This window comes from Sinocyclocheilus anshuiensis, unplaced genomic scaffold, assembly GCF_001515605.1.
Source record: "Sinocyclocheilus anshuiensis isolate Anshui unplaced genomic scaffold, SAMN03320099.WGS_v1.1 scaffold771, whole genome shotgun sequence".
Classification (NCBI taxonomy): Eukaryota; Metazoa; Chordata; class Actinopteri; order Cypriniformes; family Cyprinidae; genus Sinocyclocheilus; species Sinocyclocheilus anshuiensis.
This window is the reverse complement of record NW_015552585.1, coordinates 355,848-379,767: the sequence shown is the minus strand read 5'-3', so window position 1 is coordinate 379,767 and position 23,920 is coordinate 355,848. Positions and strand designations below refer to the sequence as shown.

The window sequence follows — 23,920 nt, the reverse complement described above, 5'->3', positions numbered from 1 at the left end:
TTTATTTATATAGCACTTTATACAATACAGACTTGTCAAAGCAGCTTTACAGTGTTAAACAGGAAAAAAATGTGTGCTGATAATGCAAGAGGACAATAAAAAGTCAGTTTCAGTTAAAGTCTGATCAAATCATTTTCACCTTCAAACTGCACCGCAGAGAGTTGTCACTTGGAAATGTCTAAGTGTTTATTCAGATGCTAGACTTCTCACATGCCTTTAAGCATGTTCCTGAGTGTCAGGCAGCATTTATTTTCTTAAGATGCAACCTCATACCCTGTTGGCCTTCCAGAGTTGTGCTCGAGTCTGAGCCAAAGACAGCTGAGAGGACACTTGTGCCCCTCAATGTAATCTATTCCTGCAAGACTTATGATTTGTTTTGGAGCTCTACATGTTTCTGTATACTTAAATCTCATCTCAAAATTTGTATGAATTTGTGCATCTGCATTTTTTACAATTGTGGTGATTTAAATATTCCTTACTCAAGTCCTCGCAGACTGAAGAGTCAAAAATTTGCCAAACCAGTTGAGCTTAAAGCCAATAGAGGAATCCCATGAAAGATATTGAAGGGAAAAATGTCTTAAAGCTTGTGCTTCTGTCCATAGGTTGCAGGTGATCTGATAACATTTGAGGCATTAATGAAACTGACGGTTTATAACGGCTGCAAGGCTAATGGCTCTTTTCCAGTGTAATCCAGTATGTTGGAAAAGGCAGCTTGTGTGTGACCTCTTAGCCGACATCAAGCTAGTCGTAAATTAGCACACCAATCCGTCCTTGCACCCACTGGCAGACGAGCCACCAGCACTTTTTTATGTTCTACATTTCATGTATTTATGTAACACATATTCTACATTAAAAAATTAATTTAGAATGAACAGTAACTGCTGTACAAAACATACCTAATGCAGAAAAGCTGCCTCTTTTTCCGAATTGCGCAGATGACCACTATTTTTCTTTCATCTCTTCTGATAAATTTTCAGTCAAATCGTTTTCTGTGTGCTAGATCAGAGCTAGAGCCCTGCATTTCAGCCGACTGCATTTCGATTTTAATTGTGTTCAGCATGGTGGGCCGCATTTGAATTCGTGACGGGCCGCGGGTTGAGAACCACTGGTTTAGAAGCTAGCCAAAACCAGCAAATGTCAACACGTCATTCACTACAACCTGCGATCCCGTCCGCGCCGTGTGTTCCTCTAACGAACACCCACTTCGGTGGTGGTGCGGGGTGTCCAGGCGCTTTCTGAAACTCTTATCGGCTTGCTTTTATTTGAATAAATAAGCTATGCTTTGGCCGACGTTGAGTGTATTTTTTTAACGACCGCCTAAAATGAAATGATGATAACGCGAGGCAAGTGTGCGGCAAGCGGAATTCATTGAGGGATTTGACAGTGTGATTCATAGATTAAGTATTTCAAATATAGGCTATTATATATGCTACACGCACGCACAGAGGGTTTTTTTTACCATCTTTTTGGGGGTTTCTTGCTTTTAGACTAGTCGACTAGTCGGATACAAAACTTTCGTTTAAACGTCAGTCAAATTAGTCGTCGCGCACATCCCTAGTGGTGATACAACCCTGAGCTACTTAAAAAAAAAAAAAAAAAAGTGTTCGGTTTCATAATATACTTTGTGTGTTATGAAGACCTTTTGATTGCTTGACACCATACTATCACAGCTATACATGTATCAGGATTAATAAATAATTTGGGATTAATTTAGTTTAATTAGCAATGTAAGTATCACGAGTAATAAACAATGATATGAATTGTGCACATCTTATGAATTTGCCAGTTGTCCTGCTAACTCTTTTGTCACTCACTGCTCAGTGAGAAATATCCCAAATTCAGTAGGACAAATTAAAACATTTCTCTCATGGATCGCGTGATATGCGTAAACAGGATGAGCCGATTATGGACTTGAACGTGACGTAATCCTGGGAAGGCGGTTCAAATTTGCGCTGGCTGGCAGCAGGTTCTACTCACAGATCACATGACTTGTACAGGTTCAGTCATAGGGTTCTATTTTTACGGGTTTAATCTCTGGCTGGCAGTGGCAGGGTGCTCTACTCCATGTGACTGCAGAGGTTTAATCATATGCCAGCTGCCTGAATGAACCTGTCCAGGAATCCGACCCTGCGTCCCAATTTTCATACTATCCATCCTAAATAGTATGTGAGATTACAATAAGTGTATCCAAAATCATAATATGTTGAAAAGAGTATGCCAGAAGTCCCCGGATGGTCTACTATTTCAGGTAGATTTTTGAAGTGTGGATCCGTGCACACTCTAATGGCTAATATTACCCACAAGCTATTGCGCTTTGACAAATGATTCGGTTCAGAACTACAAAAACGAATAAAAACTACAAACATGGCGGCTGCGCGCGACCGACGGTTAAGTAGAGAGGTTTAGATAAAGGGGTTTGAGTTACTAATAATCAACATTTAACCTGTTAAACATGTTTATTTAATATTATCTGTGTTATATTTCATCTACAACAAAAATGTGAACTTTTATAAACATCCGTTTGGCCATTAACTTTTAAATCCATCATTATGCAAAAAATATGAGTTCTCCACATAAAGACCCATGGCTGGTGCCCATCAACGTGCTACTACTTCATTTCTCTCCAATATGGTAGGAAGTTAAATTAAATGTGGAGGATATAAACTTTGAGAAGATGATTGACAGGCCAGTTTACAGTGACAGGATGCCAGCGGCCCGTTAAAGGGGTCATATGATGTTGCTAAAAAGCTTTTTATTTCATATGAATGCTGATCTTTGGATCTTTCTATTGGGTCTTTCTTGCTGTTCAAAAAATGTTGACTGGTAGTGTATGTATGTAGCCTATGCATCATACTGTCAGAATGGCCCAGCGGTCTAAGGCGCCAGACTCAAGGTTTCGACCTTCTCAGAGAAACTCCTGTTCTCTGGATGTTAGTGGGTTAGTGTTATGTCCTAACACCGTTCCTTGCACCCTTGTCCCAATATAGCAACACTGTGGCCGGACCCCTCACTGTCACCCTTCCCTCTGGTCTTCCTCTTTTAATGTCAGTCTGACTGCCATCTTGTCTGCCTCCTCTCTGTCTCACATACACTGTGACCTGGTTTCAGATGCAGATGTAAGAGCTACAGATTAGAAATATCTTTCAAATATTCTGATTTGCTGCTCAAAAAACATTTATTATTATTATTATTATTATTATTATTATTATTATGTTATAAAACAGCCGAGTTTCTTTGATTAATAGAAAGTTCAGAAGAACAGCATTTATCTCATTTATGTTTTATTAAAAAGTGTTTACGCATTCTACACTCATGGCGCGCAGCCGCGCGCACACATTAGGATAGGTTAGGATGCATTAAATTGAACAAAGGTACAAAAAAGAAAATATTAGCCAGCACAACTGTTTTCAGCATTAATAATAGTTCATGTTTCTTGAGCAGCAAATCAGCATATTAGAATGATTTCTGAAGTGTTATGTGACACTGGAGTAATGGCTGCTGAAAATTCAGCTTTGCCAGCAAATGAATAAATTAAATTTTGAAATAAATTAAAATAGAAACAGTTATTTTAAATGTTAATAATATTTTGTAATAACATTTCACAATATTACTGTCTTAACTATATTTTTGATAAAAAATAAATCCAGCCTTGGTGAGCATGAGAGACTTCTTATGAAACATTTGAACGGTGGTGTATTTATATCAATATTTCATATATTTGGATCAACAGAAATACAGCAAGATTTGAAATCTTGTCCAAATAGAGCTAAATTTAGTTGATTTACAGCATACACTACAGGTAAAAAGTTTGGAATAATTAAGATTAAAAAATGTTCATGCTGTTACCAACCCAAAACTTTTGATCAATATTTAATATATTTGGATCAATATATATACATCAAGATTTGATTTCTTATCAAAAGAGCTAAAGTTTGATGATTTACAGTAGACCTATACCGTTAGCTTCAGCACAAGGTAAATTATTGAGAATACTGCCACCCTCTGGTGAAACTATGTTTTTTCCCAGTCCCATAACCCCAGAGGAGAGGATAAGCTTGATGAAGCAGGAGCCTCAGGACATCACAGTGGACCAACAGCACAGCCAGCCTGCATCGACACAGATGAAGAGCCAAAGGAGGGCATTGTAGAAGGGCCAATAGCTACAAACGTTAGGTTTTGTAACCCTCGTGAAGAGACTGAAACCTTCAGAAATAGAGAACCAGATATGGAAGATCAGACCTTTGATGAACAGGATGTGGTTTCAGATGGACAGGAGAGTCTTGCTGAAAGTTTAGATGTCTTTGTTAATAGGTCAAAATTAGTCAGTCCTTCAGGACACTCCAATGATATCTCAAGCTCAGTCATGAACCATACTGAAGGCGTAGAGTCTGACTCAGATGACGGCTTTAGGAGTATTCAGTCTGGGGGGAAAACACAAAAAAGAAAAGTTAACTCACAAAAAGTCAAATGGATCACAAAAGTTCAAAGTAAAAGAGAAAACTGGACAGCTCAAGGAAGAGATGGCAAATCAGCCACAGGCTCAGAAAAAGGAGCCCCAGACCAACTGGGAGCAAGTTGAGGCTACCAAAGCCATATTTGAGTTACTTAAGGAAATAACTGGTATAATGTAACTTCCTTGTCCTGTTTGGCTTTTATGATCACCAAGAACTGAAACTAAAAACTGATTTTCTTAGCCATTCCATGTTTGTCTTTACCATCTTCAGGTAACTCAGTCCTCATTGACATTGTTGATGCCATTCTAAAAGCAGTCCAGCCTTTGGTAAAAAAGTAAGTATCCCATTTCATATCTATTCAAACACCAAATATATTTAACAGTATGAGGAGATAAGCATAAGCTTTCCTCCCATGCAGGAAAATAAACAACTTTTTAAAAAGGATGCATCCCACCGAAGCTCAGATTGCATCCTACATTGACAATTTCTGTGAGAATGTATGGCCAGAGGGAAATGTGCCCATCCAGCCGCCATGTGACAGTGAGGAGAAACACGCGACCAAGGAGAAGGCTTTGCAGCTTATAAATTCAAAATGTATGTGCAATATTTTCCCATGCGTTGGTAAAGACCTAGAGTCCTAGACCCTCTCATTTTTGTAATGATTCTTTCATCCTTACCAATATGCAGTAATTATTGTGGTGGTTTTAGATTCAAACTCTTTAATCCTCAAGAAGACTGATGTTGAAACTTTGTTCAAGATCTTCCAGGACACAGAGGAGAAAAAGAAACTGGTTTATGTGAGGGCTCTAGCTAAGATTGGTATGAAGTTAAAATCCATTTTGAAACGTATATCCAGATTAACATTTAAATTCTTTGTGTGTGTGTGTATGTCCATAAATGCTGCTGCCATACGTTCTAGGGGAGTTCCTACCTGGAGAGCCTGCCTTCGGTTCAATAGCTAATCTAACAGTTAAGGATTTTGTTTCCTAATAGAAAGAAGATATTTTTTATTGTAATCTGTCTAATGTTTTTTAATGTTCATGCTTTGAGAAGCATGAACACTGATATTTTTACTTAACAAAAATGCTAACCTCAGCATTTTAACAAATACACTGTAATTATGTTTCACTTCAACAATGTTACAATATCTTGGGTGTAAATTTTAAACTCATATTTGTTTTAAATATCACTATATGTAAGTTCACTTTTTGTTTTGTACCTTAAAATTGTACACTGTGAAGAACTGATTTTCTATTTTAATAAACAGCACAGGTTACTCAGGACAGAATAGATAAAGTCATTGTGATACTGATCAAAATTTTACAACAAGACTTAATCCATACTGGGTCGATCTGTGAGGAATGTATTCGAATAATAATAATGACAATAAATATATTTTATTATTAATTTCGAATCATTTAATTTCTTGCACCTTAGCAATTCGTAATATAAGCAAAAATACTATTGAGTTAACACTGTTCACACATATTTTTCGTACTCCACTTAAAGTTACAATATTAAATGTTTGCTCCTGTACTTACCACGTCTGTCAAACCCATGACGTAACTATGCTAGGCTGCTACAACTGTACGTGTTTGAAGGTGTTTCTCTAAACGTATTTAACCATATCTGTTTTTCTTATTAATCAAAATCACTCGAATTAATAAAGCCAGTCACACATATTCTCTTCTAACGATAAACCACGAATAGGTTTACAGTTGTGTGAAAGAGCTCACTTTTATTTAATCGCACAGTTGCTTCTCCCCCACTTTATGTTGGTATGGTCCAGTCCCAGAGAGACCGACTGGCGGCTTAGTAGAGAGAACAGGTAGGAGGAGGAGGATCCGAGCGAACGGCTATTCGGCTAACATCGATATTTAACCGAATCGACGAAACCGACGTCTGTTGAACTAAAAGAATTGAACCTGAATCAAAGTAACAACGTCGATACCTTATGTTTACGTCTTGGCTATCCAATTAAACCATGTCAACCCCAGCAAGACGGCGTCTGATGAGAGACTTTAAACGGTAAGCGGCACACAAAATGCTAAAGGCCCTTCCTTGGTAGCGTTTTGAACACCGGTTGCTCTCGGGCTTTAACATGGCGACTTTCGCCCCCACAATAGCCATTTATTAATGTCATTATCCCTCTCCGATCATGTATTTGGATGTCATGTGTGCGGTATTTAGTGTTGTCGTGGTGTAGGTGTAGTATATGTAATGTAACTTATCCGGTTAACTTGTTTTTCAGTCTCCAGGAGGATCCACCAGCAGGAGTTAGCGGAGCCCCGTCGGAAAACAACATCATGGTCTGGAACGCTGTCATTTTTGGGTTTGTATCATTTGCCTTTTTTTGACAGCGATGAGCAGTAAACAGAACACACTGACAATTTCGTTTGTCTCGGACTATTCGAGGTCTGTAAGATGACATCTAGCTTGTTAGCGGTAATATAAGCAGTTTTAAATAGGCCAGATGGCCAATGGTCCCCCATAAGAGGTGCTGGTTATTTGATCGTTGAAGTGACAGACAGTGTCATGAATAGAGCTGTGTGTTGTGTTGGAAACAGGTTATAATGTCATATCCGTAGACTGTGTACTTTGTTATTTTTGGATTATAGTAATGCGCAGGTCTGTTGCACATTGGCCAGTGCTTTTGGCTTTGTTTCTTGCTGTCATGCCAAGTGTTCTGTGTAACCTGACATGTTGACCCATTTCTTCTGCCTACAGTCCTGAAGGAACACCCTTTGAAGATGGTAAGTCAAGAAAACACTAGCTGTTATACGTTTATTTTGAAATATTTTTTTTTCAGTTTTATTGTGGTAATTGGAGAAATGGCTTCAAAGATTTTGGTTCATTTAAGAAAAAAAGATTTTTTGCTCACCTAGGTTGCATTTATTTGATAAATAGATACAGTTGACACAGCAAAATATTATTACTATTTATAATGACTGTTTTCTATTTTAATATATTGTAAAATGTAATTTATTTATGTGATGGCAATGCTGAATTTTCAACAGTCATTACTACAGTCAGTTACACACGATCCTGCAGATGTCATTTTCATATGCTGATTTGCTGCTCATGAAACATGTCTCTATTATCAGTGCTAACAGTTGTGCTGCTTAATATGTAGTTTTTGTTTTTTTGGATGAATATAAATAAAATAAAAAAAACAGCATTAATTTGAAGTAATTTTTTTTTGTAACAATGTATTTAGGTCTTTACAATGTGACAAAATGTGACAGTCTTTACTGCCACATTTGGTCAATTTAATGTGATCTTGCTGACTAAAAGTATCAATTTCTTTTTAATAAAAACTTACTGGCCCCAACCCTTTGTATAATGCTGTATTTTAAAAATATTACGTAAAATTATAGTACGGTACTTTTTAAAATTATTTTTATTCAAAGTGAGTAACATTATATGTCTTCACTGTTACGTTTGATCAGATTAATATGTCATAATGTAAACCTTAATGTAAACCACACTGACTGCTGAATAAGGGTTGAGCTTTGGGTTCCAAATAACGACAACCGATTAAATGTGCCACTGTATAATTGTGTACTGGTATTTGGCATGGTATGGTTCTTTTTGTTTACATGTGGAAAATGGTTTTTGCTTCATATTTTCTTTTTCTGCTTGTCATAGGAACTTTCAAACTAACAATAGAATTTACAGAAGAATATCCAAACAAACCTCCTACAGTCCGGTTTGTCTCCAAAATGTTTCACCCTAATGGTAAGTTTTACATTGATAAAATCCTATTATTGCATTTATAAAATCTTTGCATATTAGATTCCTTAAGTATAAGTGTGTACATATATCACATTGCAAGAATTAAGTGTCAGTGGACCATAAAATAGAATTGTATTTCTTTGGTCAGTTTATGCAGATGGTAGTATATGTTTGGATATTCTTCAGAATCGCTGGAGTCCAACATATGATGTTTCCTCAATTTTAACCTCAATACAGGTATGATATGTCTGCACTTATTTCTGCTTTTTTGCACAAACTACAGGGTTCAAACACAGTATGGAAAAATATAAAATTTTATTTTAGTATTTTTTAATCTCTGGATAAGTATGGAAAAAAGAAAACAATATGGAGAAATGTTTGTGTTTCCAGACTGTTGCCCCATTCTGTTTCCTACAGTATGAAATTGAGAATTTCTAAAAAAATTATTATTTTATTATTATTTCTATTCAGGTGTCACCATTGCCCTGTGCTTGGCAGATTTTTTGTCTCACTCCATTCCTGATGGATCATTTTGCAATGAAAAGCACTTTTTTATAATTAAAGAAACAAATTTGTATGTCTTATAAGTAATTAAAACAAACATTCAAATTAAATTTTTCTTCATTAGTGCTGTCAACAGTTCCACTACTTCGGTACAAAGTCAATACTGAAATTTAAAAAATGTAATGATACCAGCCATTCTGCAGGAAAGGTGGTACGTGTGATCGCTCTGGCCAATCAGACGTGTTTAAGTTAGTGAGAATACTCTCAATACTGCTCAGAATGATGGAGTTTTTATTCAGCACACACTTAAAGTTCTGTGTGGTTTCATTATAACCAACAAAATGTAAATAAGAGATTCATTGTGCAGTGTAGATGTATTCATTGATTATAACTGGAGTTTTTGCAAGAGTGCAGACTATTTAAATGCGGGACTGAATCTGAAATGGCAATGATTGTCTTGGTGTGATAACCATAGTAGTGGATCGGGCAAAAAAATAGATAACTTATAGACTTGCCACTTGTTCTATATAATATATTTGTTTATTAATTTTATTACAAACTTTTCACTTGACCTTTATAAAGCAATGTTTAATTAATTGAAAAATATTTTGAAGACTACATGCTACAAATATTTTTGCTTTTGTACCGAAAACAAGTGAAATTTTATTGGTACCGACTACTGAAATTTCGGTACTATGACAACACTGGTTTGTAGTAGTTGGAGAGTATCAAATTGTAAATTCATATTGTGAATTTGACCTTTAATCGTTACACCTTTAATAATTAATTTTTCATAATATTGTCTGAAAACCTACAGAGAAGCTTTTTTTGAGTCTGGAAAAGTATGGAATTTTGAAATTGGAAAATGTGTAGGAACCTGAAACTAAATGTTTTAATTAGCATGATTTTAGCTTGAAACTCTTCTTTATGCCTTTTTGATAGTACTGTAAAAATGTGAGGACATTATTCAGGTTGTTAACATGCCTTTCATTGTCAGTCTTTACTGGATGAGCCGAACCCAAACAGCCCTGCTAACAGCCAGGCAGCTCAGCTGTATCAGGAAAACAAGAGAGAGTATGAGAAGCGTGTGTCGGCCATTGTGGAACAGAGCTGGCGTGACTGTTGACCCTCCTTACAGTTCACATATGAACAATAGTCCGCCTCGCCAACAAGAGGAAAACCACCTTGCAAAGAATAAAATAAAACACATCATGTTTTGAATCATTCTCCATGTACTCTGTGGAATTGTCTGTTCTGTAGCTGTTGCAGGATTAGAGTGATGTTGTGTTGTGGTCTCCCTCTTCATGCAGAACCTTATCCTAGATGAGGATGAACCTTAGTTTAACAAAATATTGTTGCTAGGGTTACTTGCTTTTATTTGGCCTGTCCTCATTTTTGTCATCTTATTTCTTTGGTTTTATAAGTTGCTCCTACACTGTGGGCTGATTTCATTTTGGGTATTAACATGTTGGTTGAGAGTGATTTCTTTGCGTCTGCAAAAGTGTCATACCGAATGTCGCTTAATGTGTCTTTCAGAGTTCCAAATTAAACTGCAAGAACATTAAAGATGGATGATATATGGTCTTTTACGGAAAGCTTAGATGTTTCAGAAACATGCCTTTATAACTGCACTTGGAAAACCTGACCTTTTAAAACCAGCTTGAAAATTGTAATGTGCCAAATGTTGGAATTGGCCCTTTTTTATCAAGTGCAAGTACTTTGTTCTTTTAATTAAGCAGTTCATGTGTTGCCTATTGACACTGTGTGCCAGTTTGTCAGCAGTAATTGTTCGAAGGTACACAGTGATCTGTCTGTCCCACAAAGCCCCATGCCTAAGGCCTGGGAGTCAGAATATTACAAATTGGCATAGAGTGTGTTGCTTCTCCCTCCCTCCCTGTATTCATTATTTTGTGTCTTGCACCCCAGATGCATTGTTATTTTGCTTGTTTTCTTAAGTTCCATTAAAGTGCCATTTATTTTTACATTAAATTGCTTCTCCAAACATATGGATGTGATGCTGTCATGCAGTATCCATTTAAGCTAATCTTAATTTTTCTAATTTACCAAGTGTCGGATTTGCACTAGTAACCCATGTAAGAAACTGTATATTTTCTCAATTCTTGTAAATAAACAGTAAAATTAACTCTATGGTGTTTGTTCTTGAACAAAGATAAGCATTTACATTTCATTAAATGAGCTAGAAAATGAACAATGACCAGACTAAATTTAATGTGTCAGTACAAGCAGACTGGTTGACAGTATTCGCAATAGCAAACTTCACAGGGATTGCTGTTCAGGCATTTGCCAGACAGGGAGTTGAAAGATTTAAGGTTGAGATAAATATTGAATTCTACAATCAACAACCAGAAAATGACAAAAAAAATATATACTGTTTTGTAATTACTTAAAGGATATTTTTATATTTCAAGTGTTTATCTTACAACAGATGAAAGACCGAGTGAATGATATCTTGTCCATTATGAATGTCATTTCAGAGAAGAGCACATGCTGCCATAAGGCCCCACTACTAACATCCATACCAATAAATATAATTCACAGGATTTATATGACAAAAGTTAAGTTAGTAACATGTGTTCATCATATGGTCTTGATCTAACCTATGACAAATCTCAACAAAGTGTACAGAAATACATGGTAAAGAGAGGCAAAGGGTACACAACACTGTAGTCATTGAGAACTGACAGGTTTTCCAGGCTTTTTAAAAAATATATTTTACACTCTTCGGAAACAAATTAAAGGAAAAGTAACAAGTAACACCACTTTGCTTTTATTAATGGTCATCTGTTGGTTTCTCAGAGGCCTGCTGAGCCTAGTCATTGTGAAGCCTGAGGTTTCACCAGTTCATATCGTCCCACCTGCCCCTCCTGCAATAGCTGACCAATCAGCTGTTCCTTCTGAACTCTGCGGCTAACCACGAGGAAGCGCTGTCGGCTCTGTCCGTATGATTTGCTGCGCAGCCCATATCTTTGGGATACTTGGTGTATCTGCCTGCGCTCTTCATTGTTAAGCTCTGTGGAGAAGCGCAGGTCATCTTGACGGTCTGAACTCGCATAATTCCGAATTATTTCCTCAATATCACGCTTAGTCAGCTGATTACTGTGCCTGTCCATGTCCATACCGAGTCCTTCCCTGGTAAACTGCTCTTTGACCTTGATGGGTTCAGCAATGCCCTCTCCTTCTCTACCCAAACCACCACCTGTCCAGCCCATCTTACGGAGTAGCTGGTTACCAATGTTGTCCTCCTTGATCTCCTGCCGCATGGATTCCTCTCCAGAACGAGCCATGATTTGATTTCGGGAAATTGCATCCACGTGGCCCTCTTTCCTGAGGTTGGACTTCACCACAGCTTGTGTGCGCCGAAGTGTGGCGAGGGCCTCCTCTGCTGCAATGTGCTTCACTGTCTTTTTGGGTCCAAGGCCAGCAGCCACATACTGACCATCGAGGTAAACTTCACACCTCCAGCGATGGTCTGGCAGAACCGTAAACTTGTAGTCAGCAAGCACTTTATTAAATTGAGCAGTGTCATTTATTATGCAAATAGCGTTATCAGAGTTTTCAAGGATGACCAATTCACCTAGCTGTGCTTTCTTGTTGCTTTGCTGGGCGTAGCGACTGCCAGGCTGGTCTGTAGTGTGGTTGCCTCCAGAAAAATTCTGCTGCTGTTGCTGCTCTTGTTGACGAGCAGCCTGGTTCATTCGCAACTTCCTTACTGCCGCCTCTGCCGCTGCATGTTTTGAGCTCTTCTTGGTCCCTCTGGCTTCTGCCACCAGCTCGTCCTGTAAATACACACTACAGAGCCATAAATTGCTGTTGGGAACCGGGTCAAAAGTGTAATCAACTTTCATGCGGTTGAACGCAGCCGAGTTGTTGAGTATACAGATGGCATCATGTGCGTTCTCCATGATTACAAATTCTGTCCAGTGTTTGCTTCGGTCAGGCTCATACTGGCCCTTGGTACTAGGGAGTGGCTTGTCCTTGGGGTTGCGAAGAGGTGGGGGTAGGATTGGGTTTGGAGTGTGAACCTGGCACACCACCATATCATTAACGTAAGTATGCTTGTACAGCCGTTGCAGGACACGAATTTCCACCGGCCTCATGAACAGCTTGACGGCCTGTTCTGACGCTCGGTCTCTGGCACCGTTTTTGCTTCCAGAGTACCCTGTGGCAAGGTACACAGACTGACACCTAAGTTCACATGCATATCCTTCAGAGGGTACTTTTCTGTTTTTAGGAAGGTCAGCGGGTGGAATATCTCTTAAATTAACATAGATGTACTCTGGGTTCGTCTTGCAAGCCTGAATGCTGCGGCTGAGTATGAAATTGTAGTTTGGCATGTCTGGTCCACTCATGAACGCAGGATCTCTCAGGGTAATGGCAACGGCTGATGATACTCTGGTAATCAGCCTCTGTTTTTCGTCAATTGTTGATGTGGGGATAGATAACAGCAGTGAGGGTGTTGGGAGAAGGCCAGAGCCGCCTCTGCTTGGACCGTCGTATAACCTGCTGAAAGCCTTGCTGGACGTCGGTCTATCCTGGTGTCCAAATCCCAGTCCATGCCGTCCACTATCCCAGGCTCCAGACCGTCCAGCACTTCCGTATCCATTAGCTCGGCCTGCATGTGAGAATGAGTCCGATTGTCTGGCAGTATGCGCCTCATATCTAGCGGTGTACTCCTGTTGCACCTTGCCCATGAAGTTCGGGGTGGACCCTCTGCTGCCATAGCCAAGCCCACTTGTGCCGCCCGAGGCCACATCCTTACTTCTGTGCTCAGGCAAAGAATCATAACCATACCGGTTACCATTATACGGCTGATGATCTGGTTCCCTTTGTCTTACGTCATTCATCTCACCCCTCCTGCGCTCCTTCTCGTTTTCCTTTTCATCAGTTTCTCCAATTCGACTGCCACTGCTTCCGCCACTTACAAAGTGTACTGGTTCAAATCGAGGTCTGGATGTGAATTTTGACAAAGGCATCTTCCTCATGGGCTCTTCACCTGAGATATGAAATCAAATATGATTAAAATATCCATTTACATGCAAATGATTACTCAATGTTATTTTGTTTAAATGCTGAATAAAATATTTACATTTTATATATTTGATGCAAAACACCCACAGAATAACTTTTCAATGCTGTGATATATGGATAGGTAGATGGATAGGAAGACTGACCGATCGATAAACAGACAGATAGATTGATTTCAAGCATTGATAGACTTACTTCCACCAGATGAATATAGCCTCTTTTTTGCTTCAACGTTTGGAACTAGTTCATATGAGGGCATTTTGCCAACATCAATCCCTTCTGCCATCTCAAGCACCTTGTGCATCAGTTGGGAGCCATACCTGCCCAAAAAAAGAACAGTCATATTGTTGACAACATGCTTTGGTTGGCATTACTAATGTATAACTTTGCAATTAAGATGGTCTGTATAAATATGACACAAAATAAACTTTGCCCAGGACTCTTGTGATATTAGTATTCACTCAAACTCCCGCCAAAAATAGTTAAACAGCCCAATTCTCACGTCCTATTCAATCTAATCCCCACCTGCATCCCAGGAAAACATGGTTAACCCAGACCATCGACAGGGCCAGTAGCTTATCAAGAGCATTTCCCTCGTACTCTTCAATGTGTTTCACAATGAACTGACGTCTAGCGGACCAATGCTTGTCACTCTCGTACTGCTGACGGCAATCATCGATATTACAGTTCCAATAACGAAGACCAGCAGGTTTACTTAAAAAACACGGGCCCGTTGAATGAGGTCTGATCATCCCGGTGTCTGACGATAGCCAGTAGCTAACCGGAAACAACGTAGTGCGCGCAGTGTATGCTGGGAAGTTCACACGACCCAATAAAATTATAATACACCCAATGCAGAAAAGAATACGTAAACTAGCCAATGCTTATAACAATCACGCAATTGTTACTTAGATGTATAGAGTCAGATGCTGAGTGTTACTGAGTGGTTTGCGTAACAAACAATATTCTCTGATCTGTATTTGCCCAGCATATTTACTATGACATTTGACAACATGAGTACAGACCTCGCAACAGTCTGTCCTACAGATTTACAGCAATTTAAGCGATATCTCTTGTATTTTCAATAGCACAACCGCAACTCTTTAAAGTACAGCGTTCGTCAAATATGCACTTCGGAACACGTTTGTTATTTTCCCTTATGGTTAAGCTAACCAATAGTTTCAGTGGGATTAAACTGAAAGTGACGCAGTAGCATCTTCATTCTCTCAAACGGTTCTTCATCGCCGCTTTGTCATGCTTATCCGCTTTTAAAGTGAACTACGCGACGATGTAGGCTACACGAATGCATAGCATGACACTAAGTGAAGCTTACCTTTGTCATACAGCAGCTCTGTTTAGGTGACCTTGAGTGTGAATTCAGACGCACAAGCAAATATGCAGCAAATTGACACTGCTAAAGCTAATCCACTGCTGCAACCAGGAAAAGATTCATTCATTCATTCAGAATCGGCGACTCAATCGTTATCACCAGTGACACTCACTGCTTTAATCTGTTAATAGATGATAAACATTCATAACACCCATTTAACAATACCTGCTTATTTGATCTGAAGTCAGTTATATATATATATATATATATATATATATATAGGCTACATACAGTATTCTAACAATATATATAATTTACTATTATAGTGTAGTAATACTGTTAGGATGATAAATATTATATTATATATAATAATAATAATAATTAACTGCTTCACTGCTCCCCTGCATATATATAAAGTCATGATGAAGGATGAGGAAAGACTTTGGTAGTGGTCCAAATAACAGTCCAATGTTTATTCATTTCCACCATCACCACAGTCAGAAAAACAAAAACAAAATACGATTTAATATAATTATAATACATTTAAAGTTGTTCGTTACTCCTTTATATTTTACATTCACATACAAAAAGAAACGGAAACATTATTAATCTGAGATCCCATGATAAAGGCAGAAGAAATAAACATTACATCAACAGCATCAGACCAACACTTGATTTCAGTGTCAGTGAGTTCATCTTAGTGTACAAGGCTTTTAGCCCATGTTTAACATTATACAGCTAATTCCTTTTACAGGTATTTGCATTTAGGGTCTATAGTCTATGGCTCGTGAAATGAGGTTGTTTGCAATCTGCATCTATTCCTGAGTGTCTCTCCTTCTGACTTGCTCCTCTCCGTCACTGGCTGTATTCTATTCAAGGTTGATATCAGTCCTGGATAAAAAAAAATAAAAAAAAAGTTTAATTTTTTGTTAAAGCCTCAAAGTCTAAGATTCAAAATGAAAACAAATAAGGTTTAAAATTCTTTCTTTCTCAACATGGGAAACAAGTTTACATTGATACTTACACTTCTGCTCAATTTGCAAATGCACAAGGATGCAGTTACAAGACAAGAAAACGATGCTTTTTTAGAATGTTTCATAGCAGTGCCGCGTTATAAACAGGGAATAATGTGTATTATTTGAATTTTAAATAAGTTATGGTCACAAATACAGAACTATCCATGTACAACTGGACTGTATATACCATACACACACAAGGTCCCTCATTTTAAATATAAAAGAACAGAAACCTCACCTGCTGGTTTAGGTGACATCAGAACCAGGGGGAGTTCAGCGGTAATATCACTGTGTACGGAAGATAAACATGTCTTGAGTACTTTCACTGCTCACAATGGTAAATCACATCATAGCATGTACTGCTGGATTTATTTTCATTGTTGTTTAATGACAAGATAACTAAGCAGACTGTTCTTTGTTAAGTAGTTGTGTTCGGGCATTATCAAGTGAAATTAATTTTTTAATAGCAGAGGAAAAGTCATCAGAGAAAGCAGGAGGTAAAATGCTCTCTTCTATGACTCTTCACTGAGACATTGGGATGAAATGTAAAGATGCAAACCTTAATGTTAGGCTTCCCAAGAGACCACCTCCCATCATGAGGGTAACCTTAATTTTGTAGGAAACAGCAAGGCCTTGCATTTGTGTATCCATGTTGGGTAGCAGACTGCAGAGAGATAGAGAGATTCAGATAGGTCACATTGTTTATCTGCCTGTGCATTTTTATACATAAAAGTATTTGGATTTTGTTTAAGGACATATTAAATTGCTGTAATAAAGATTAACTGACATTGTTGAAGAAGCCAGGTTGGTGTCTTCATCTTTCAGTTTGCCATCCAATGCAAGGCCACGTTTCTCTTTGTTATTGGCAAGCAGAGGAGTGACTCTATATTCCTTCTCAAAGGTGGAGTTCGCATTAATTTGGTCCCTGTTACAAAAAGGGGTTTGTTCACCTCTCAAGAACAATCAAAATCAAGCTTGACGTTTTTTTTAAACATATGAAAAATGTGTAAAATTATTATATTATTTGACTGATCAGTTTAACATCATTTATTAAATGTGCTACAAAAATTATACTACAAATTCTCAGTCAAATTCACAAATGTGATGTGAAGCACTCACCCAAATTCTTCATTCAGGACACATTTGTGGTATTTGTCCGATGAGTACAGAAGTACATCTGTAATTTGGTGAACTGAAACATACAATGAGCTAACGTTTATTCTGGATCATTGTGGGAAAAACAAACTTCTACTTAAAAGCAGTAATGAATCATTCTTAAAGGTTCTATATACGCTTTGTAACCACTAGATGTCGCACGGGACCATCATCTCAGACCAAAACAAACACGCTCTTCGACCACATTGTCCGTCCACACCCCACTTATGCAACATATCAAGAAAGCGAAATATATAACGATACTGAGATACATTTGGCTTTGCTAAATAATGTCAAGTCACAAGGTAAGTATTTGGCTACACTAATACAGAAACGTGGCATATATAAGTTAACCTTAAGCAGAAAGCAGACGGGCTCCTCCATCTTGCTTTTACAGAGCAATAGAAACCATCACAGAACTGTTAATGGTTTCCCCTACAAATACCACATTACAGCCTATAAACTGTAAGCCATTAAAATCATTACCAAATGGTTTCCACCAGTAGCAGAGTTGCCAAGTTTGTGGTTTTCCTGTGAAATTGACCTTTGGGCTGGTTTTATTACTAGACCTGACAGTGTGTTTTGGGACTTATTCCATTAGGAATTAATAGTCTTAACATGCCATCAATAGAAGGCAACAAATTACCAATAGAGACCCAAAGGGACCATTACATTTTCCATTAAATCCAATACAATTCCCATTATAACCATTAAAACCATTACAAATTCTATAAGGGTTTCTATAGTTTGTTTTTTTGCTGATTGTATATATGTAAAAATCGTATATATTTATTTATTTATTTAGTCATTTAGCAGACGCTTTTATCCAAAGCGACTTACAAATGAGGACAATAAAAGCAGTCAAAACTAACAAAAGAGCAACAATATATAAGTGCAAATGACAAGTCTCGGTTAGCCTAACACAGTACACGTAGCAAGGTGTATATATATATATATATATATATACATATATATACATACATAATACATATACATATATACATATACACACATACACACATACATACATACATACATACAAACAAACAAACACACACATATATATTAGAGAGTGCTAGAGTTAGAGGGTCAAATAAAGGTGGAACAGATGTGTTTTTAGTCGTTTCTTGAAGATGGTTAAGTTATTATTAAGTTATTATATATCACTTTTACATTGCGTAAGTGGATGAATACTGGCTGTTTTGTTTATGAAAATGAATAATAAAAATACTTACTACTGATTTTGATTTTCTTCACTACTTTACTGGTCTCATTATTCACTTTCACTTTGATAGGAATGGGATCTCCGTGATAGTAGAGCTGAAGGGTGAGAAATCAACAGTGAACAGTGAACGCAGAACTGCATATGATGAAAACATCCCAATTTCATAAATTATCTACAACAGGTATTTAATACACTGTACCTCTTTCTCCATGGAGGCCTCCACGTGAATTGGTTTGTCTGCAGTGATAAACTGTTTGTTGAGATCGGTTTTGGGTCCGGCTGCTAGCTCATTTTGTGCATACTGGATTTTACGTATAATCAAATGGCAAGTGTCCCTATTTTTGGTAGAAATATTGGAATCAGAATAAAACTTTATTCATTTAGTTTGAGAGTATCTTTATGTTAAAATGGAGCAGTACATACTTCTTGTCAACTTTTTCATTTATCTCGTTTTCTTCATTTGCAATATATGCTTTGACTTCATAGTCAACCCCGCAAGGCTGTAAGAGCAAACATGTTACATATTAGAGAAACAGTTTTCTGTTTGTGAGTGTATTTGTGTATGTTCATGTATTTCTGCTACTGTACCTTCCCGGCGTCCTCTGGGGCTGGTTGAAGGGACACTGAGCATGGGAGATGTACTGGAATCTGAGACAGAACAGGAGAGACACAAATGAAGGGTGTCCTTGATTGTTTTCTCAGTGCTTAATGCATAATTGTGAATTTACATCAAAAGTGAAGGGATGTCCTTGGTCTCCAGCTTTCTTCAAAAGTGCATCCTGCATTGGTGTGTTTGGGGGCTTGGTTCCCTCAAAGGGATACATCTGAATGCGCTTTATCCAGATGTCTTTTCTGAAGGAAATTCCAATCACATCCAGATCCTCTCTGCCATAGCGGAAGGCACATGCAAGCTGTACCCACACTAAAAAATTAAATAATTTAGATTGTCTAAATGATTTAAATTAATGACATATTTTCATATTGACAACGTATTACATTAAATCATACCCTTCCTTCCATTAAGAGCTGAAGGATCAATCTTGAGCACCCCATCTGAGAGGGAAATTACAAGTCTTTTGAACTAGAAAAGTGTAGTGTGTATAGATATACATATATACATTTAATTAAAAAAAGTAGAAGTAAAAACTTCCCACAATGTTAGGGAATAATATTTTTTCAACGTAAAGTAGCCTAGAACGTACCAACTGGGTCAATACGTTCCACATGGTCCACAAAGTCTCTTCTCCCCAAATAAAGGCATAACTGTAATAAATGATTACTGAGTTGATTATCACGTGTGCTTGTGTCTTATAAATATGTTGCAAGCAGGGTTGCCAAGTCTGCGGTTTTCCTGCGTAACGGGGCTATTTTTAATCTGTTCCCGGTGGTTGTTGTTTTCCCAGCTTGACATATTGCATAAAATGCAAAGGTTCGACATGTTGCATAAATTATATTTGACTGAAATGCCTAAATTGATATATTTGACCTATATTATATTCTACTAATGATAAAACTGTGCTAGATGATGAGTTTTGTGAGGGGTTGGAGCCACTGAACTACTGTGAGGTCCTTTATGAAAACAGACAGTTTTTATGATTACTACTAGCCTATATAGTGATTTCAAATCGTGTGTAATGCATAACAGTGACTGTAAAATATCTATTTTAGGTATTGGAGTGGCATGTTTTGAGTTTTGATGTTTGGGCTAGGGTCACTGGGCTAGTTTTATTGCTCAGATCTGGCAATCCTGGTTGAGAGCATGTGCACGTGGAGCAGATGACAAGTAAGGGGATGTATAAGCAATATAAAAGGAGCCTTACCGAACCATTGCCACTAGTCTTCTTGTAAATTCTGTAGAAACATAACGTCTTGATATTATAATCACTTATAACCATTATGAGAGTTCTATATCTGTTGCTTTTGCATGCTTTTAAAATGTTAGTCTCCATGAGGTGATTAGTCATCTGCATATGCTAAGCTTTGCACTGTTACTTGTAAACTCTTGTGGTAATTCTGTCAATCCACTCTAAAAGGGATTTTTTATAATCTGCTAATCCACAGGATTGAAGACCAAAAAGACTTCTACAGATTTAATACTGCTAATGAACAGGGTGTAGGAGCATTACATGAAGGCTGCTTAATCTAGAGAGGTGTCATAAATATGAATAAAATATTGAATAGTCTTTAGGATACAGAGAAAACATGGTCTTAAATGCCTATTAAATGTTGATTATGTTGTTTTAAATGATTTAATGTCTAATATTTCAAGTATTTATACATTCTTGGAATAAATGAATATGCAAAAACTTACTTTGTCATGGTTCTGGAAAATCAGCTGAAGCTTTCTGAAATGAGAAGTGAAAAGGTTGGAGTGTAAAATGTGCCAGTAGAGGGCAGTCTTTTGATTTAGCAACATTAAAAGTACCAACATCCTTCCCTGAATTGAGAAAAGTGTTTGGAAAACCATTCATGTTTGTATGTTGTCCTGCTGAGGTTTCAATCCACTAGGGCTAATCAGGTAAAAGGAGATTAGCATAACGATAGACTGCTTCATAATCCTCCACCGAAGCCGCACTCAGGATTAGCATTTATCTATTTCTAATGTGTCTCTGTGAATGAGGCCAACTGTTTCAAACCCTCAAGGATCCAAAACATCAATGGTATTTTTAAAGAACTGCCATGTACTTGAATATTGAAGCACCATGTCTGAAAAGTGTTTAGTCAACTTTGTCACTTATTAAAATGGGTGCAAATGAGTGGTACTTTGCTAAATATATTATAAATGTGCATAAAATATTTTAACAGAAGTGAAGTTAAATTCCTTTAAAATGTGGGACTACATGGCCTGCATGGGAAATATTTAGAAATAAATATTTTAAATAATATTTAAATATTTCAAATTGTGAGCTGGAGCATCCCAATAAATAAGCTGAATTAATTACTATTCATGTGTAAATGAGTACAAATAAATCACATGAAATATAATACACTTATATGGCCTGCATTTATCCATTTATCCAAATTTATCCATCTTGCTCTTTTAAAAAAAAAAATCACACTATATTTCTATTGATTTGCTTGTGTGGTTCAAAAGTAATACAATTAAACGAATATTAAACTTTTTGTTGTGCTATAGAAATGATAACAAAACACAATGATCACAATCTTTTCTCAAGTGCAATCAAGATGCAAAGTCTAAGCATCATATATTTAGATTTTCATGATCGACAGTGGATATTCCTGAATATGCAAACAACTGATACTCCTTGGTGTCTTGTCTAGATGATAGCATCTTGTTATCTTTGTATTTAAGTACACTCTCAGAAAAAAAGGTACAAAAACTGTCACTGTGGCAGTACCATTTCAAAGGGTAATAAAATGTACCATTTAGATACTAATATATGCATTGACTCTACAGATATACTAGAATTCCCCTTTTGGGTGTTAATAAGGCACAAATGTGTACCTTTTGAAAGGGTACCATCCTAGTGACAGCTTTTGTGTTTTTTTTTTTTTTGAGAGTGTACAAAGTGTACTATGCCACATTTCAATCTTCCTATAGCGAACAGATTCGAACAGCTAATCTTCACATTGAACAATCTCATATAAACAGAATCCAAATCAACAGCTGTCCTGAACTCGTTCACTTGCACCTCAAAGTCTATGCGTTTTTTTCAGTGTGATTACAGTCCAGATCTTACCTGGTTTTGGGAGGGTGTCCTCTGCTTTGTTCTTGGCTGTTGCACGTGAGCACCGTTCTGTAGCTGGTGTTGTTAGTTTCCTAGTGTGTTTCCCAGTTTGTCTCGTCCGCCTTTATAGTGCAAACTCTCCTCCCTCTCTTTGGCTACGTTATAAAATGTTCATTTCGCTCCCAATCCTATTAGTTGATTAGTAGTCACCTTTTTCTGGCTACAATATGTATAAAAATAGACACTGAACTGGACTTGGAGGGATTGGCTATTGAGGAGTACATGTATGAATGAGAGTGTCAGCCTCAGGGTCATTTGGTTGGCTGTAAAAATACGCTTGCATCTCTTGTCTGTGTGCAGAGCTCCACCTTCAACATAGCATGTTTCCATTTAGGGCATGTCCTCACCGTGGCATCACTTTCCAAGTCACGAGGCCAGAATAACAATAATAACTGCTCCTAAAGCTTCATAACATACAGCATGTTCATTCTAACAAGATGAGCAGCATGGACAGCCATCAAAGTAAATTCAGCTTTAAAACTCCTGCTCACATTGTTCCTGTTGGTGTAATAAATTCGTAAATGGTTTTCTTGGTATTAATCTTCTTGGGTTTTGAGGGAATGAGGTGGGTGTCAAAACTATTTTAGAACATAGGCTTCTTCAAAAGCAGTTAGAGGGACATTGTCATTGTACCCTCAGGGGGATTTGTGACCCTGGCATATAGTACTACAAACAGCTGGTTGGCTGTTACTACAGTATTTGCACTAACCAATACACTACACTCAACATTTCTTTGTGATAAACAGACATAACTTACCTGAAATTCACAGTGAGAAACCCATTTTCTATTCAATAACTCTAATAGTGCTGGCTGGCTTAGCAAAGAGGTCTATCAATCACACCTACGAAGGTGGAGGTCAAAAAGGTCAAAATGCATTTGCATTAATGCTGAAGTTATTCAGATGCAGATGCTTGTCTATATATATATATATACAAGCAGAATACAATTAAAACGTGATAAATCACCTTTTAATAGACACTTTTTCTTGTGGAATAAATGAATCATGACTGACAATAATGCATATCTTGTTATTGGTCACTGATCATCTTTTTGAATGACACTGCATCCACACCACTAGGTGTCACTATTAGTTGTTTTACATGATGTAACTAAAACACAGCTGAAAAGATCTGTTTTTAGTCACTATGGTCCCGACTCTTTCCCAGACAAAAAGGGTTTGTTAAAACAATGTGTAAGTATAATTAATATAATAATGTAAGCACCATTGTTTAAGTTATTATCACTATATGTGATCATTTGAGGGCTTCATTTAAACAAAGGGTGTTGAATGGGAAATGCAGTGTTGAACATATTGTTATTAATAGAAGTAGTGACTGATGTAATCCTTTTTTTGATAATGAAAGCGAGAGGATCAGACTGGGACGTCTGGGCTCTCACCATACCTCACACCCGCTAGGTTATAGGGCTTGTGCTCTCTGCTCAGATGGCATGTAAAGGTGTTTTGATCACTATTATGCTCTGTTAACTCTTACACCAACTGGTTAATTGTGTCAAATCTATGATTACTAAAATACAGGTAGTATCAATATCTCTGTCATAGCTGAATGGACAATAGTAAAGTGATCACAGAACAAAGGAATATTGACAGACTGCAACTACTTCATGAATGTAAGGTGAGCAAGACCTACTGTAAGACCTTTTTAAGTTTCTGTCACTGCTGTGGTGTGCAGAATTCTAGAAAAAA

At 37.4% G+C, this 23,920-nt stretch overlaps 4 protein-coding genes across 6 annotated transcripts; 2 read left to right on the top strand and 2 right to left on the bottom strand.

The window, feature by feature from the left end:
* Nucleotides 1-4,031: 4,031 nt before the first annotated feature.
* LOC107665426 (uncharacterized) lies at nucleotides 4,032-5,822 on the top strand. 2 transcript variants are annotated; one of them, XM_016456299.1, is made up of 5 exons: nucleotides 4,032-4,620; nucleotides 4,725-4,788; nucleotides 4,873-5,048; nucleotides 5,163-5,251; nucleotides 5,352-5,822. In XM_016456299.1, exons 1-5 carry the CDS (start codon nucleotides 4,398-4,400, stop codon nucleotides 5,442-5,444), a joined length of 645 nt encoding a protein of 214 aa, XP_016311785.1. In that variant the 5' UTR covers nucleotides 4,032-4,397; the 3' UTR covers nucleotides 5,445-5,822. The 2 variants fall into 2 exon arrangements, with proteins under 2 accessions (XP_016311785.1, XP_016311784.1); XM_016456298.1 differs by having other exon boundaries at nucleotides 5,163-5,822.
* Nucleotides 5,823-6,236: 414 nt separating this feature from the next.
* On the top strand, nucleotides 6,237-10,798 carry LOC107665433 (ubiquitin-conjugating enzyme E2 A). The gene is made up of 6 exons (XM_016456308.1): nucleotides 6,237-6,482; nucleotides 6,706-6,786; nucleotides 7,182-7,207; nucleotides 8,103-8,192; nucleotides 8,338-8,426; nucleotides 9,691-10,798. Exons 1-6 carry the CDS (start codon nucleotides 6,439-6,441, stop codon nucleotides 9,817-9,819), a joined length of 459 nt encoding a protein of 152 aa, XP_016311794.1. The 5' UTR covers nucleotides 6,237-6,438; the 3' UTR covers nucleotides 9,820-10,798.
* On the bottom strand, nucleotides 10,588-15,175 carry LOC107665432 (NF-kappa-B-repressing factor). Of its 2 annotated transcripts, none has more exons than XM_016456307.1 (3): nucleotides 15,073-15,175; nucleotides 13,935-14,059; nucleotides 10,588-13,707 (listed from the first exon to the last, which is right to left on the bottom strand). In XM_016456307.1, the coding sequence occupies exons 2-3, from the start codon at nucleotides 14,041-14,043 to the stop codon at nucleotides 11,528-11,530; spliced, it is 2,289 nt and encodes a 762-aa protein (XP_016311793.1). In that variant the 5' UTR covers nucleotides 14,044-14,059; nucleotides 15,073-15,175; the 3' UTR covers nucleotides 10,588-11,527. The 2 variants fall into 2 exon arrangements, with proteins under 2 accessions (XP_016311793.1, XP_016311792.1); XM_016456306.1 differs by lacking the exon at nucleotides 15,073-15,175 and adding an exon at nucleotides 14,265-14,541.
* A 673-nt stretch (nucleotides 15,176-15,848) lies between these two features.
* LOC107665425 (arrestin-C-like) lies at nucleotides 15,849-22,287 on the bottom strand. Its single transcript, XM_016456297.1, has 16 exons — nucleotides 22,167-22,287; nucleotides 20,777-20,810; nucleotides 20,286-20,316; nucleotides 19,668-19,728; nucleotides 19,474-19,518; nucleotides 19,194-19,387; nucleotides 19,054-19,113; nucleotides 18,889-18,965; nucleotides 18,665-18,800; nucleotides 18,476-18,560; nucleotides 17,205-17,277; nucleotides 16,873-17,010; nucleotides 16,645-16,749; nucleotides 16,324-16,373; nucleotides 16,094-16,097; nucleotides 15,849-15,960 (listed from the first exon to the last, which is right to left on the bottom strand). The coding sequence occupies exons 2-16, from the start codon at nucleotides 20,782-20,784 to the stop codon at nucleotides 15,939-15,941; spliced, it is 1,089 nt and encodes a 362-aa protein (XP_016311783.1). The 5' UTR covers nucleotides 20,785-20,810; nucleotides 22,167-22,287; the 3' UTR covers nucleotides 15,849-15,938.
* Nucleotides 22,288-23,920: the final 1,633 nt, after the last annotated feature.